Below are 16,885 nucleotides of genomic sequence, written 5' to 3'. Positions count from 1 at the left end.
CAGATGTAGTACTGCATGGAGGACGTGCGCTTCTCCCTACTGTTTTAAGGCTTTACTACTCATCTATGGTTTGGATTTTATTTTATTTTATTTAAATAGTGCTAATTCATAACAAAAGTTGTCAATGCACTTTTCATATAAAGCAGGTCGAGACTATACTCTTCTTAACTGAAATCATCTTTAAATGAGTAACGTCCATTTGGTCATTGTCTTTAAGGTATAATCCTGGATCCTTGGATCCTGCTGTTGACTGACAACCTTTCAAACACACGCTCAAAACCAGCTCCCTCGAATGTTATTGCTTTCTTACACTGCTTATAGTTCATTTCTTTAGAACTTGTAAACAATCAAGTCAAATCAAATCAGTTTTATTTATATAGACCAATTTCAGAAATCACAAAACCCTGTCCTTAGACCCTCAATTTGATAAAATTAAATAAAAAACGTGCCCCAAAAACCATTTAACAGAGAAAAAATGGTTTAGTGGAATGGTGTATGATTTCCCAATAATGCCACGAAGCCTCCTTCATGAGTCAGATGCATTCAGTATATATATTTTTTTATCCTTTATTGCACCCAAGTTAAACGATTACATTTTAATAGAGAGTATAACAACACAAAATCTTTACAAATGCCAAAAAATATATTTCACTGCCCCTTTTAATATTTGGCAAATTATAAGTCTCTTCTAAAACAAATAACTATATACTATTTTGTATATGGAAAAATACATTGTCAAGTTCCACAACAAATATCAAAGAAGGTATGTGACACATACTGTGGATTGTAAAGACAATTTGAACATGCTATAACTTAAAAACATTACTACAGATTAAATGGACCAATAACAATAAGCACTGCATAGGTCAGGGGTTCTCAGTTTTTTAGGGCTCCCTTCATTTTCTTTTTCAGCTTTTTCAGCTAAAATTTATACCAAAGTTGTCAAATAGCTGTCAGATGGGTTAGGGATAAAGATCCCTATATAATAAGAATGTATAATGTTATACATATAATATATTCAGTTTTATTATGCTGTATATTATTGATTCATTTCCTTACTTTTAATCTGTTCAATATCAATACAGTACATCAGCCCCAAATGGACTATCCCCAAGGCTGGCAATCTCTAACAAAGTTAGCTGTTGAATGGTGCAGAATAGAGCAGGTTCTGGATGTGAACTTGTTTTAGGTTTGGCGTATGCGGTTGTGGTGTTATTCGTGGCACAGTCCCTCTAAAGTTTAGTAACATTGCACACTAATGTCAAGAAAAAACTGCAGCACCCAGAGTGGGGTATAGGGTTTTCTCACTGAGGAAAGTGGACTGCATTCTTATTAGAGAATCCCAGAAGGCCCAAACAGAGCTACTGCTGACTTTCTGTCTTTCCTTGTGAGAATGAGATGAGGAGATTGATATCAATTTCAGGTCAGTGTGTGAAGAGCCATGGATAGCCCAGCTTAGCATAAGGGGGAAACAGCTAGTCTGGCTCTGTCAGAAGCACACCTACCAACACCTCAAAAGCTCACAGATTACCATGTAGTATCTTCGTTTAATTTGTATATATTTTAGGGGCAGTTACAAGCTAGAACAATTTTTGATGACCAAAAAATTTATCCTTCTGCCCGGCTAGACTGCAGACTGCTAGGCAGTCGGTAAGAACAGGTTTTGGTTTTGGCCACTCCCAAAACTCGCTGTGATGATATGTATGCTCTGTACAGTCACTGCACCAACAATTTCATTTCAACATAACATACAAGATAACTGCCCCTTAAACCACAAAATGTGTTTAACATTGTTTAATCTGCACACAAACAGTGTTGTGAGCTTTAGGGGTGTTGGTAGTATATTTCATCAGTTTGGATGCAGCCAGGCTAGCTGTTTCTACCTGATTCCTTGCTTTATGCTAAGCTCAGCTAACGACATCCTGATTCCAGCATTGCCGTAGCAATCCACAACTGGATCCTTTTTTAGGGGAAAGACGAAGGACAAATCCTGTACTAGGTGATCAGTACATCGTAACAGACTGAGATCATCACAGTGCCTTGAGACTGGGACAGTTATTAGACCCCTTCTGATATATTCAGTGGTAAAATGTCGACTTGAAAGAACTCTGAAACTGGATATTTCTTACATAAGCTCACACACAGTGGTGCACAGAGAACAACCTACTGCTTAACATCAGCAAAACTAAGGAGCTGATCATTGATTTTAGAAAAAAGGAGGCAAAGACACACACTCCTGGCTACATCAGCGGAGCTGAGGTGGAGCAGGTGAACAGTCTCAGGTTCCTGGGAATCATCATCACAGAGAACCTGACATGGTCATCGCACATCTCCACGATGGTGAGGAAAGCTCATAAATGACTGTATTTCTTAAAGGTCCAGTGTGTAATATTTCTGAGGATTTGACAGAAATGCAATTTAAGCATAACTATATTTTCAGTGGTGTATAAAGACCTTACATGAGCCGTTATGTTTTTATTACCGATCTACATAACAGCGGGTCCCCCCTTACATAGAGGTCACCATGTTGCGGCAAAAACGGACAAACAGCGCTACAGAGTGTGTTTCTTCACTAGGTTGTTGCAGCATGGAAGTTCAGGTAAACCAGCTAAACATTTACTGCCCTGGTAGAAAAAATATTTAGTTGGATTGTCACTGTGTCTTGGTTTTGTTACCTGTACAAAAATGCGTCAATTACATTTGTGAGACAATCAGCTGATTATTATTGGAAATAAAATGGTACATCATGGAAGTTCAGATCAGCCAGCTAAACGTCACATTTTACTGCTCTGGTGGAAAACACTTTACTGCTAACAGCGTTATGATAACAAGACCGTATAGAGGGGAGCCTTGATCCTCACCTGACTATGCCTTTGTAAACCTCATGTATTATGTGGTTTATAATGGACTGTGGTGCAGAAACAGTGAGGCTTACATTGTCCTGTTATCTGTCAGTGGTCATACCTGAAGCACTAGATGTGATAGTGTTTGAGATGTTCTTAATTTACCTTGGTATGTTAGTCCAGATGAGCCAACCCTCCCAAGATGAAACAAAATGCATGATATAATAATGTAATACAAGAGTATGGCACATCATGTAGCGCTTCATTTATTGATGTTGCTGTTGTTTGAACAACTAACAATAATATTTGCAATAAATGGTTTACTGAATAAGTAAAATATATTTTCTTCTTGACTGGTTACTGTCTTTTGTCCTGTGTATGCTAATGTAGCTATCTTACGCGCTTGGATGAGGCAATTCGCAACCCCCACCACTAGATGTCACTGAAACTTACACACTTAACCTTTAAGGAAACACAAGAAGTTCTTTTTAACTTTTACAGAGCAATAGAAAGCATCCCTACTGCAAACATCACTAACTGGCATAGGGCTGTGCGACTATGACTAAAACTTCATATCCCGATATAAGTCATTTTATATCCCAATGGTGAACACAACAACAGCACGTCTTGGTGAACTAGCAAGTGAGCTGTAGGTCCTCGGGCAAGTCATTTAACATTACCTGACACACAAATCATGGCTGGAACAGACTTCTCTCTTAGGTATGAGCTCCTCGTTTTTGCTTGCATGGTCCGAGTCCTCCTGTCCAGTATTACCCATTTCTGAGTAAACTTCACTCTCCTCCACATTTGTTTATTCTGAATGCAAATTTCTGGCCTGCAACACCAGTAAGTACACCAGTGAGAATGGACCGCGATGAAGTAGAAGTAAACCATAGACATTTTTCTATCGTCAAACTATATATATCGTCATATCGCACAGCCCTAAACTGGCATGGGATGTGCAGGACAGGAGGGCTCTGCATTGGGTGATTAAAACTGCTCATCGTTTGAGTTCCGCTCCCTGGCAGCATTCCCCGCTAGGTCCCTCGCCCCGGGTCTAAAAATCTCTTCCTCCTAACTAGCTAATGGCAGAGCATACAGTTAGCATTAGTGCGTCATTAACTGTCACAAGAGAAAATGTTGCAACAATCCCCTAATTCTTTTGTCCCAGCCCTAAGGACAAGGCGCAGATGTTTGACATTTTTGATTTGACCAATGAAAACTAGGGCTGCAACTAACAACTACTTTGATAGTCAATGTATCTATTATTGAAATGAATAATGGACTGTTCAGATTATGAATAGCAAAATTACACAATGCCTTTAGCTATCAGCTTTAAACTTAAGCTTGAGGTTGTTTCATGCATGTGCTAATTAACAATCAAGATAAGAAAAATGAATACTGCATTCAAAAATACATCTTTTAATGAACGTTTCTGCTGCAGCAACAGAAAGGTCCTGCCATGGACCAAACAAAAATCACTGTGTGAAACAGTGTTGCACTCATCTGAGCAGCTGAACTGCTTTTAACAAGGCATCTCATTTATCTAGTGACTAAAGTAGCCTACTGCTGGTTCTCCTGATTTAACACCTCACAAATCTTAAAGAGAGCGAATAAGCTGCTACCTCACGCATAAACAGGAGAAGTGCCATTTAGAAAGTGTGAAATTATCCGGTGTTCTTTAGGGGTGATCCCGAATGGTCGAAGAATTGATGATTCGATAGGCCCAGTCTCTCTGTCGAATCTTCGCAGAGCCGTTATGAAACGAGGATCATACCATTTTGGCTATATGGGGGTGCTCAACGTCTGATTTTATAAAGAACTACCGGTTTCCTCCCAAAACTCAATATCCAGCTTATGATATACATATTAACATTTTCCTGTAAATAAACATGTGAAAAGAAAGGATCTTTTAATAAATATTTTTAAAATGTGTGAATAAATTCAAAATTATAACCCTAACCCTTGAGGTCTGGGCCAGTGGGTTTGAAACTTACTGGCCCCAAGACAATTTTACTGTCCCTCCCTCCAAAAGTTGTAATTTATCAGTGTTACAACAAAACCAAAGACTTATAAGTTATGTTATTCTGTTAACATGCATACAACATTAAATATATCCTGGATATAAAACAAAACTAAAATGTAATCACAGTTAAAATTACAAAAAAGGTAATAGTTAACAAAACAATTTACTTTTAAAACAAAACATACTAACAGACTCAAACATGACGTGCTCTCTCTCCTGCTGACATAAGTGATACAAGTCGCTTCTATCCTGATTGACAGGTTGCCATGGTAGTGAATTGTCAATCACAAGGTAGTCCTGCCTTAAAGCATACGCTGCTTTGTCGTCTATGTTCCTCTAAATGGGACCATAATTTACTAAATGAACATCATGTTGTGTTGAAGATGACTTGAAACTCGCAACTGAGACCATAAACTCATTAGGAAAATGTTTACTGAGATAATAATTCAGCTGAGAAGTAGCAACATTTTACCGTTATTTCTGATGGAGCCGGACATATTTTGCAACCAGCAGACTCGCCCCCTGCTGACCGTTAGACAGAATGCAGGTTAACGTTCCGTCTGTGTGGTTTCACTTTCAGACCCAGAGGTTGCCGCTTGATTGAGATTAGATAAATAACATTTGACAACCTCTCGTCACGTCGCTACAACTCTTGATTGGCCAACCGTGCATGCCAAGAGTTGCAAAACAGGTTGTTGAGTTTCTAATACACATAAATTTTTTGTCCCTCATTTTTTAAATACTAATAGTTTTGGCCAGTGAGTTGCTAGTTCCCGACGTTACTTTTTAGGGCTACCATTATATTCGAGCCCTGGTGGGTATGTGTGGCTTAACGTGTGTGTGTGGTAGAAGAGGGGAGAGAGACAGAGCAAAGCAGCACCGGTGATGTGCAGAGATGTGTGAAATTTGCAGGACATTCAAATGATTTATCACCATAGATAAACCACACAAAGAATATTATGTCATTTTTAAACAGTACTTGGAATAGACCCGCAAGGAGCTGCGACGTGCACGCACTTCTCTGCAAGTTGGCGGACATGCACAGCTCGGCACAGGACCAGTGAATGGCAGGTGAGCAGAGCAGAGAGTTACTTCTAGTTAAAGAGGTGGTATTCTGCTTTTTGGCTTTTCCCCTCTCCTTTTATTAAGTTATATATCTTTTTTGTGCATGTAACAGGTTTGCAAAGTGAAAAAGCCCAAAGTCCAGCCCAAAGGGAGTTCCTATCTCCCACAGAAAGCTCTGCTCTGAACCGCTTGAAAACAGCTCGTTTGTAGTCCAGCCCTTCACTTCCTTTACTTGTGACGTCACAATGAAAATGCGTCATAAAGCTTCCCTCGAGGTTCCAAGCGAGCTGAGGGATACTAAAATGTAACGTGAAAACAGACAGACAGCTGATTGGTCAGAGAGAATATTCACTATTCACTGCATCATCATTGCTGCACCAGACAGAGGCGAGTAACAGAAAGTTTTATATTTTACAGTTTTTGTATGGAATTTCATCACTAAATCCACTTCTGAGAAGTTTTGAGCTGAGAAATGAACTGTGTAGATTTCGAATATTGGCGGAAATATGGCGGAACAAAAATGTGCTTGAATATTTTTGGAGTTGAGGAGCTGCGGGGGAAGCCTGTGCCAACCCACGGGAGGAGCGTGTGAGGCCGGCCAGCCGCCCGCTCACAGAGCCCTCTGCTCCCGCAGTCACACAGACCATTGCAGCAACAACAGCAGAGGAAAACATAGCTGGAAGGTTTTCATACCGCTTTCATGTCTTTACATTCTGAGGAATGTTCAAACGTTTTAACTAAGAAAGCTGTGTGGATCGCTGGTGTGTGTGTCGCATTGAACATTACGTCTTGGCAGTTGTGTGTGGCGTCGTTATGACGACCAGCTACATACTATCTCTGGGTACTGTCTGCAATGGAAAACGGACCAGGGCCGAGTAGAGTCGAGTCTATCAATTTGCGCTATGGTAGCATTTTTCGGCAAGGCAGCATAGATCGTCAGAACATCGGCAACAGTTCAACGTTTAGTCCTAAAAGACGATGCAACTCCAACTCTGTTTGGGCCTGGAAATTCACAATCACAACCTGTAAGTATGCTTTATTGGTTGTGAATTATATTTAAAATAAACACGTCAATGTAACTTCACAGACTGTTCAAGTGCGGAGTTGTTGTAAACGTTGGCTAACACAGCTAAAGTTATAGCTATAATGCTAATATTACACCTAATGTGAAAGCTACTGAGCAAACGTTAAAATTTTTTGGCCAATTTTTATGTAAAACTGAGTTGAAATATGGTGATTTTTGTAGTGGTTTAAGGTAAGATGTGGAACAATGATGTTGTGGACTTGAGAGTAACTCATACCATCTGCTAGGTTACGGTCGCAGTCTGAAGCGGCTTTGATTTGGATCACACTACCTTGTTTCTTACGACCCGCCCTTCTCTGCTTCTGATTGGCTTGTAGTCCTTATCTGGGGAACTGTGCATGTGCAACTCCCAACAAAGATTTTGTACAAGTAAGATGCATCACTCTGTAGCTCAAGAGCGGAGCGTACAACACATAGGGTGAAAAGAGGAGCTGCAGCAATGTGCAGTATGAAAATTAAACCATGTAAACCTGTTCTGGTACAACCCCTAATTAAGATTTTGAACCTGAAAATGAGCATAATACCACCTCTTTAATACCATCGCGTATGTTGATTTACTAACTTCACTGTTCACTTCACTCAGCAAGCTTATGGTGTCACTACTGCTCAATGACGTCATGAACTAATCAATAATTCGTTGGCAACTAATTTAATCATCAACCTTTGTTGCACCCCTAATGAATGAATGACTATTAGGGGGGCTCTCCTAAAATGAACACTCATAAACACAAATATAAATTCTAATGTCACCAAACAATCAATGCTGGCTACTCATTAGCAATCCAGCAAACAACGCCACTCCAAAAGATATCACTTGCATCTGCAATTGAATCAGATGAAGAATCCTTATCATACCTACAATAAGACAAGATCACATGTCTACTCGGTATTAGAGGTAGACCACCTGAAGCCTGACTGCTATTTCCTGTCTATGACTCCAAACATTGGGGCTGGAATCCAGTTTCAGTTACTTGTTATGCATACAGGATGGAAGGACATACTAATATTAATCTATTTTCCATGGAAAATAAGCTAAATTGGTGTAAAATATATTAGAATCTCTAGACAATATAATACACTTGCACTGCATGCCTTGCATGCTCTTGAAAAATATTAAAGAACACCATACTTGAATTCACATGACAACTTATCCACTGTCTGATTGCTGGGGTAATGAGAATTTAGCTATGTTTATATTTGCTCTCTTTCTGAGTGAGATGAGAAGAGGAATATTTCAGGATGAGGTTAAGACTGAAAGCAGAGGGAAGCTGACTCTGTCCAAAAAATAAAAATATAAAAATACACCTTTTAAACTTGTTCATTTACAAATGGAAAACTGAAATGTGTGGTTTTGGGGGAGTTACATACTGGAACTACAGATGTAAAACTATTCCACCACACAAATGAAACTAAAACCACAAAGCATTTTTACATTTCTGTTTGTGTATGGATTGAACAAATGACATACAACATGGAGCTGGGCTAGCTGTTTCCTCCTTATTCCTGTCTTTATGCTAAGATGGGCTAACCACATCCACTCAGTAAACAGACAGACATGAGAATGGTCTGATATCTACTTTTACAATACTATTATGATACAGTTATTCATACGATTATCTATTACTATACTGTTTCTATTAAAGAGGAGATATTTAATTACACCCATGGTAACAGTGTTAAGAAGGTGAGGATGACACAAGATCATTTGACACAAACCATGACCAAACTGTAACATGAAATGAAAAACGCCTTACAAACAAATGCAGAACACACTCAACACAGCTTCACTTAGCTTAAACAAGTTCAAAATGAGATCTAGCACAGAGGGACACACACAAAAAACCCCAATGGAATGCACATTAAATCAATGATGAGAGTTTAGTAAATATTTCCTACCAAATCTGAAGTAGTGTTTTGCCTTACTGTGTTCTGTGGAGCAGCTGCAGAAAGTCTGTTGTGAACAAACCTTGCCTATGAGGCAGGTATTTTCAAGTATTGAGTGAGTATTTACTTTGAAGTATTTTTCTATTTTTATTATAAAGTGTCAAATTCCGAGCAATGATATTTGTTAAAGTATACGTTGAGTGTGAAGCTATTTCTAAAATCTCACCAACACTGACTGTGCATTGTTATCTGCCCCCTGATGGTCATGAGCAGAAGGTGGACTGCAGCTGCTTGAAGGCGGCTTGTCTCTGTTTTTTTTCCACTTCCTGTCTCTTGCGTTCTTCTTTTTCCTCTCGAATCTCAGCCTCAAACTTGCTGCCCAGAGACACAGCATGCATCTGGTAACACACAAAAGGACAGTGTTCCTTCCCATCATCCAACACAAATCATTCTTAAATCCCAAGTAGCCCTGCATGGCTGCTTTTTTCTGCCTTACATATAGTCTAGGACCAGGCCTTGTGGCCTGTTTAACGGATTAAAAATTCTGAATGGTTTTAATTTCATATGTTTTTTTGCTGCGCATGTTCCAGACTATTCATGTAAACACTTACCTTGTCTGAGAGCAGCTCTTGTTGTTGAAATGAGCTACAGACCCCGTTGAAAGAGAACAATGAAGGCCACTGTTGTCCTCACGAGATCTATGCCACAGCTCAACTTTATTTTGGAGGCCTATGAGAGCTCCTTGGACTTGACTAAGACTGGGGACCTTTGTTCCTGGCCAGAGTTTACACATCTAAAATGTTTGCAATATAAAAAGCACAGTCCTGTGCACTGCAATAAAATTTGTATTTGTGTGATGTTTGGCCCTTTGTGTCTAGAAATGAGTGAAGAAAATGCTGACCATGATGAAATGACAACCAACACTATATAAGTTATAAGTCATAATGTTTAACATGCCAACAATATTGTTTCTGAAGGTGTAAATGTCATAGTGAGTACATTACAGTGCAAACAAAGTACCTTGGCCTCAAAGAAGTCTTTGGCCCCCATCACTCCCTCAGTGGAGACATTGATCTCAGACAGTCTGGCCAGAGCCATCAGACCACTCTCCTCCTGCAGCTCTCCAGCTGCTGCTCTCCGGAAGATCAGCAGGAACTGCAGTAAGATAGTTCAAATACATTCAGTAAAGGACATGTTGATTCACTTGTTTCCTTGCTGTTCATGTGACAAACTGCGTATGTCGCCTGATAGTTGGGTCATCTCAGCAACTCCGTGACCATAGAAAGCTGAGGTTTGCCTCTCATGAAAATGCAGACTAACTTTGCAAGAGCTACAAATCCAAACTGCTACCATTGGTCATGTTGGAAATCTTGTCATTGGTTTGTCCTACAATGATGCACAGTACAAGTTTTGTGGATCCAAGAATTCATAATTGTTGTTGCTTTAATCATCTTACCTATTTTGGACGTTCAAATCCAAAATGGCTGCCAATAGTCAGCTCCAAAAGGTCAATTTCTGTATGATGACAGACGATTTCAGTCGTCATACAGCCTGAATCTACAGTGGCGAGAAACAAATCTTTGCTACATACACTGAACAAACACTTTTGTTTTTGCCCCCATTCATCATGAGCTGAACTCTATGTGCTCTATGTACACAAAAGGCCTATTATTCTCAAATACTGTTCACAAATCTGTCAAAATCTGTGTTAGTGAGCACTTCTCCTTTGCAGAGATAATCCATCCACCTCACAGGTGTGGCATATCAAGATGCTGATCAGACAGCATGGGGGATTGCACAGGTGTGCCTTAGGCTGGCCACAATAAAAGGCCACTCCAAAATGTGCAGTTCCATCACACAGCACAATGCCACAGATCTCGCAGGTTTTGAGGGAGTGTGCAATTGGCATGCTGACTGCAGGAATGTGCACCAAAGTTGTTGCCTGTGAATTTAATGTTCATCTCTCATCTTCACCTCCAACTGCTGCAACAATCGCTTTGCATAACCAAAGAATTTCTGCACAAACTGTCAGGAACCGTCTCAGGGAAGCTCATCTGCATGCTCATTGTCCTCATGGGGTCTCGACCTGACTGCCGTTCATTGTCATAACTGACTTGAGTGAGGCGTTCTCTTCACGGATGAATCCCTGTTTTCACTGTACAGGGCAGATGGCACACAGCGTCACCAGATACTGACTGGTTTCCGGCCCCCCTGGACCCCACCAACACAGTGAAACTGCCCTCTGACTTTCCCCATCACCTGACTGTCCTCCCCATCAACACACCTGTTCCCACATCCACTCATCTGCTCTGCAGTTGCTTGGTCTTCCCCACCCACCTCCTCACCTGCACCTCCAGTTCAAATTCCAGCCCAGTTCCATTCATTCCCTACTAAAGAATTATATTGAACTTTTCCAGAACCTATGATGATGGTTTTCCTCTAGTTTAAGTGTATTCTTTTTTTTGCACTTGTAATACAGGACACCTAAATGAGACCTCAGTCACAGTGGGATTTCCCTGCGTTCGAGATGACTGCAGCTGACTTTCGCTGACTTGATAGTCTAACGTGAGCTGCGGACGACTGCAGGGGCGGGGTATAAAAACAGTGCCATCAAGTTGAACACAATCTACCTCCGGTAGAGTTTACTGTGAGCTTAGAACAACGACTGATCTTGCGCCATTTGCAAAGGAAAAATGCCGCGAAATCAGGCAAAAGGTGGTTCCAACTTTGTGCAGCATCACTAAAAGCCATAACAGTACATTAACAATAACACAAATCCCTAATCAAATCACTCTCACCTCTCTGAAGCTCAGTTTGCCATCAAAGTCTTCATCCACCTCTTTGATCATGTTCTTGAGGCCCAGGTGGGTCTGTGGTGCTCCCAGCTTCTCCATCATCAGCTTCAGCTCCATCAGGTCGATGAAGCCGTCTTTACCAGTGTCATACCTACAAATCACAAAACCCACACAACATAAGGTCCACCTGGGCTGGGATTAGGACAGCCAACACAGCACGTAATTATGTTTCTGTGTCCTGCCATGGTGACAAAACTCCACTGGCATAGTCTCTTACAGCTAGGGCTAGGTATTGTTTGAACATTTTTGAGACTGGTTTCTATATGATACCTGGGTTTTGGTGCCAGTCCCATGGAAAATCCACCTGAAAGTGACGTACATTAACCAATTTATTTAATGAGACCCAATCCAAAAATCTGCCAATTAACAAGCAGCCCAGCTGAAAAAGAGCAACAGTACATGTCATCAGAGCCAGAGTGCATCCACTTGGGAAGAAGATATATTGACACTTGGACCAGCTTTTTGAAGAATATTAACCATGCTTCCGACAAACCTTGCTTGAATAAAAAGTATAAAATAAAAGTTAAAAACTAATAAGTCAACGAGACTCAAGGTGTGTTCAGGCAGAACACAAAGCTAATTTTAGATGCAGAGTGATTGAATGCAAGTAAACAGAACGCCACGAGTGAGCACGATTAGACTAGACGATTAGGCACAAACTGAGGTGAACGCACATTTCGACTTCCGCAAGCTTTAATTAATATCTTGAAAACAAAATGAAGTCCTCAGCTGTGTGGGAGCACTTTAAACTGAGTGATGACAACGGCAGTGTGGCAGTTATAGCGTTTATTAATTTTACAATTGCTTCTTTTCATTACAGATCAAAACACTCAAAATAGCCTAAATTTAAAATTAATAAGTAAATTGTAGCTACAACAAACAAACAACAACATAATGAACAAACTTAAATAATTATATTCGACTGACTGTAGGAGAAGAACATTTAGTAGGCTATAATGAAAGTAAAAAATTAATTTTGCAATAACGTAAAAATAATAATGTTTTAGTTCTGCTACTGGAAATAGCGCTCAACCCGTCTGCTCTACCTGGACCCTGCCCAGCTAAACTATTCCCGGACTGTGCTCTGGACCTGCTCAGCTCAGCCTCTTAAACTCTGGATTCTAAGCTACAGTTCCCCCCCTGCTCTGCCGAGCAGCAACCAACCCGGTTCTGCAGGCATAGTTTTCCACTCTACCTCGTTCTTCAATATCCGATCCCCTCTACCCTTCAATAAATATTCCTCTTTTATCTGACTCCTGGCCCTGCAATGGACTGGCGACCTGTCCAGGGTGTACCCCGCCTTTTGCCCAATGTAAGCTGGGATAGGCTCCAGCCCCCCGCGACCCTGTACACAAGATAAGTGGTTGACGATGGATGGATGGATGGATATCTAACTCCTCCCTCTCTAAGTCTGCACTTGGGACTATTAGCCTAGCCATAACATTACATTATATTCATTAATTTAGCTGACACTTTTATCCAAAGCGACTTACAACTGCTATATACTGCTATATTGAACATTTAATAGTGTTCCCACAGAATCCCTCTCTGACCACTGTTTGATAACTTTTGAGTTTGTATTGCTGAACTACACACCATTGGGCAAAACTTTCTATACAAGACTGTCTGATAGTGCTGTAGCTAAATTTAAGGATGCGAGTCACAAAGTAACGGAGGACTCCTATGCTAATTTCAGTCCCTCCCAAATCGATCATCTTGTTGATAGTGCTGCAGCCTTGCTGCGAATGACACTCGACTCTGTAGCCCCTCTAAAAATGAAAATAATAAAACAAAGATGGTATAGTACTGAAACTCACATATTAAAGCAAATATCGCGGAAACTTGAGAGGAATTGGCGTTCCACCAAACTGGAAAATTCTCATTTAATTTGGCAAGATAGTCTTAAAACTTATATAGGAAGGCCCTCCGTAATGCCAGAGCAGCATACTACTCGTCATTAATAGAGGAAAATGGGAACAACCCCAGGTGTCTTTTCAGCACTGTAGCCAGGCTGACAGAGAGTCACAGCTCTATTGAGCCAAGTATTCCCATAGCTCTCAGTAGTTACGACTTCATGAGCTTCTTTAATGATAAAATTCTAACAATTAGAAACAAAATTCACCAAGACCTGCCCTTAACTGGCACCGACTTATCTCTAAACTCAGGAACCTTAGAAACAGCTGTAGAACCAGATATATGTTTAGACTGTTTTGCTTCCCTCAATCTTTACCAACTAACTTCAGTAATTTCTTCATCTAAACCATCAACCTGCCTCTTAGACCCCATCCCGACTAGGTTGCTTAAAGAAGTTTTACCCTTAGTCAGCACCTCTATACTAGATATGATCAATCTATCTCTATCAACAGGCTATGTACCACAGTACTTTAATGTAGCTGTAATTAAACCTCTTCTGAAAAAGCCCAAACTTGATCCAGATGTTTTAGCCAACTATAGACCTATATCTAACCTTCCATTTCTCTCTAAGATCCTTGAGAAAACAGTTGCTAAACAGCTGTGTGACTTTCTACAGAGCAATAGTTTATTTGAGGATTTTCAGTCAGGATTTAGAGTTCATCATAGCACAGAGACAGCACTGGTGAAAATTACTAACGACGTTCCTTATTGCATCAGACAAAGGACTTGTCTCTGTACTGGTTTTATTAGATCTTAGTGCTGCATTCGATACCATTGACAATCAGATCCTATTGCAGAGACTGGAACATTTCATTGGCATTAAAGGAACCGCTCTAAGCTGGTTTAAGTCCTATTTATCAGATCGATTTCAGTTTGTACATGTTAACGATGAGTCCTCCAGGCACGCCAAAGTTAGTCATGGAGTTCCTCAAGGATCTGTCCCCGGACCAATCCTCTTCACTTTATATATACTTCCCTTAGGCAATATTATCAGGAAATATTCCATAAACTTTCATTGTTATTCAGATGATGCTCAATTATATCTATCAATCAAGCCAGATGAAACTCATCAGTTAGCTAAACTTCAAATGTGCCTACAGGATGTTAAAACCTGGATGACCTGTAATTTTCTAATGTTAAACTCAGATAAAACTGAAGTTATTGTTCTGGGGCCTAAGCACCTCCGTGACGCATTATCTAAAGATATAGTTTCCCTTGATGGCATCGCCCTGGCCTCCAGCACCACTGTGAGGAATCTTGGAGTTATCTTTGATCAGGACATGTCGTTTAACTCTCACATTAAGCAAATTTCAAGGATCGCCTTTTTTCACCTACGTAATATTGGGAAATCAGGAATATCCTGTCCATGCATTTGTTACTTCTAGGCTGGATTACTGCAATTCTTTATTATCAGGCTGCTCGAAAAATTCCATTAAGACTCTTCAGCTGATCCAGAATGCTGCAGCACGTGTTCTGACAGGAACCAGGAAAAGAGATCATATTTCTCCTGTCTTAGCTTCTCTTGGCTTCCAGTAAAATCCTGAATAGAATTTATTTCATTCTTCTTACCTACAAAGCTCTTAATGGTCAGGCACCATCTTATCTTAAAGAGCTCTTAGTACCTTACTACCCCACCAGAGCACTGCACTCCCAGAATGCAGGGTTAATTGTGGTTCCTAGAGTCTCCAAAAGTAGACTAGGAGCCAGAGCGTTCAGCTGTCAAGCTCCTCTCCTGTTGAACCAGGTTCCAGTTTGGGTTCAGGAGGCAGACACCATCTCCACATTTAAGAGTAGGCTTAAGACTTTCCTCTTTGATAAAGCTTATAGTTAGGGCTGGCTCAGGTGAGTCCTGAACCATCCCTTAGTTATGCTGCTATAGGCCTAGACTGCCGGGGGATTTCCTATGATGCACTGAGCTCCTCTCTCCTCTACTTTCTCTCCCTCTGTATGCAACCTCATCCCATTAATGCATGTTACTAACACAACTTCTCCCCTTTTTGGTAGTCTTGTGCTTTCTCGTCCCTCTCCTCTCTCCTCCTATCACTTCCTGCAGGTGTTTTTGGCTCTGGAGCTGTGGAGTCTGGAGCTGTGGCTGTGGGTCACCTGCTGCCCCCGTGTTCCTGCTCGACACCCTCTGCTACAACAACTATTGTTACTAGTCCTATTGTTGTTATTGTTATAATCATTAACACTACTATACATAGCTATACCATTTTTCATTTAGTCTATAGCAACATCACTTTTACTCTCTGTACCTCTGTGTGTATACTGTGTAGGCGCTCTCTCTCTCTCTCTCTCTCTCTCTCCTTCACCCCCAACCGATCGAGGCAGATGGCCGCCCACCCTGAGCCATGGTTCTGCTCAAGGTTTCTGCCTCTTAAAAGGAAGTTTTTCCTTGCCTCTGTCGCCTAGTGCTTGCTCTTGGTGGGAATTGTTGGGCTTCTGTAAATAACATCATAGAGTACGGTCTAGACCTGCTCTTTTATGAAAAGCACTGTGAGATAACTGTTGTTGTGATTTGGCGCTATATGAATAAAATTTAATTGAATATATGTCAGAGGTCGCACGCCTCTGGAGCAACTAGGGGTTAAGTGTCTTGCTCAGGGACACATTGGTGGATGGGTCACAGAGGGTGATTCTCTCACACCAAAGGCAGGTGTCTTATCCACTGCTCCATCACCAACCCGAACAAAGTTTTGGTAAAAATAACTGAGAATAAAGTAACAGAGCGTTCTCTCTCTTTCTCTCTCTCTCCCACACAGGCACAGAACGAGGAACGAGGAAATTTGTTTTTAGAGACATGAGACTTCCTTTCCTCTGAAGCATCACGTAAAGCGACGTCTGTTTTCGGATGACGGCAGCAGCTGATCACAGCTGGATCAGCTGTCAGTCGGCTCGAACAGCTGTAGAGACTTTTGATGGAGTTTGTGTCTACATACATGTGCACTGTGTCGGTACTAATAAAGTCTCACAGTTCTCAGTGCAGAGCAGCATGACTCTCTGTTACCTGTTTAACAAACACCTGCACATGAATAATTATAGGTTTCTGTATGTCCTGCTCAGAGGCACAGGATCATTTCATGTCATTAATTTCATTCACACTTTTATCAGCTGATTACCTCCGGAGCCGCAGGCTGATTTCATCAGATGCAGTAGGTGAGATGGCTGGATGTGCAGGCTTTATTTTCCTTTGCCTGCTTCATTAGAGACTTTT

The 16,885-nt window shown here is 40.8% G+C and overlaps 1 protein-coding gene across 1 annotated transcript in view; it reads right to left on the bottom strand.

Annotated features, from left to right (window-relative positions):
• Nucleotides 1–7,467: 7,467 nt before the first annotated feature.
• efhd1 (EF-hand domain family, member D1) overlaps nucleotides 7,468–16,885 on the bottom strand; it is a 64,172-nt gene continuing 54,754 nt past the window's right edge. The window contains exons 2-4 of the mRNA XM_038693770.1: nucleotides 11,701–11,848; nucleotides 9,923–10,057; nucleotides 7,468–9,300 (exon numbers count right to left, since the gene is read on the bottom strand). Of these exons, the coding sequence (XP_038549698.1) occupies nucleotides 9,166–9,300; nucleotides 9,923–10,057; nucleotides 11,701–11,848 (418 nt within the window). The 3' untranslated portion in view covers nucleotides 7,468–9,165. The remainder of the gene's footprint in view (nucleotides 9,301–9,922; nucleotides 10,058–11,700; nucleotides 11,849–16,885) is intronic.

The sequence above is a fragment of the Micropterus salmoides genome, unplaced genomic scaffold (genome assembly GCF_014851395.1).
Source record: "Micropterus salmoides isolate LMB-PRFRI ecotype aquatic unplaced genomic scaffold, ASM1485139v1 Ms_hic_scaffold_3, whole genome shotgun sequence".
NCBI classification, from domain to species: Eukaryota; Metazoa; Chordata; class Actinopteri; order Centrarchiformes; family Centrarchidae; genus Micropterus; species Micropterus salmoides.
The sequence above is the reverse complement of the archived record's forward strand: the minus strand, read 5'-3'. Positions and strand labels throughout refer to the sequence as shown.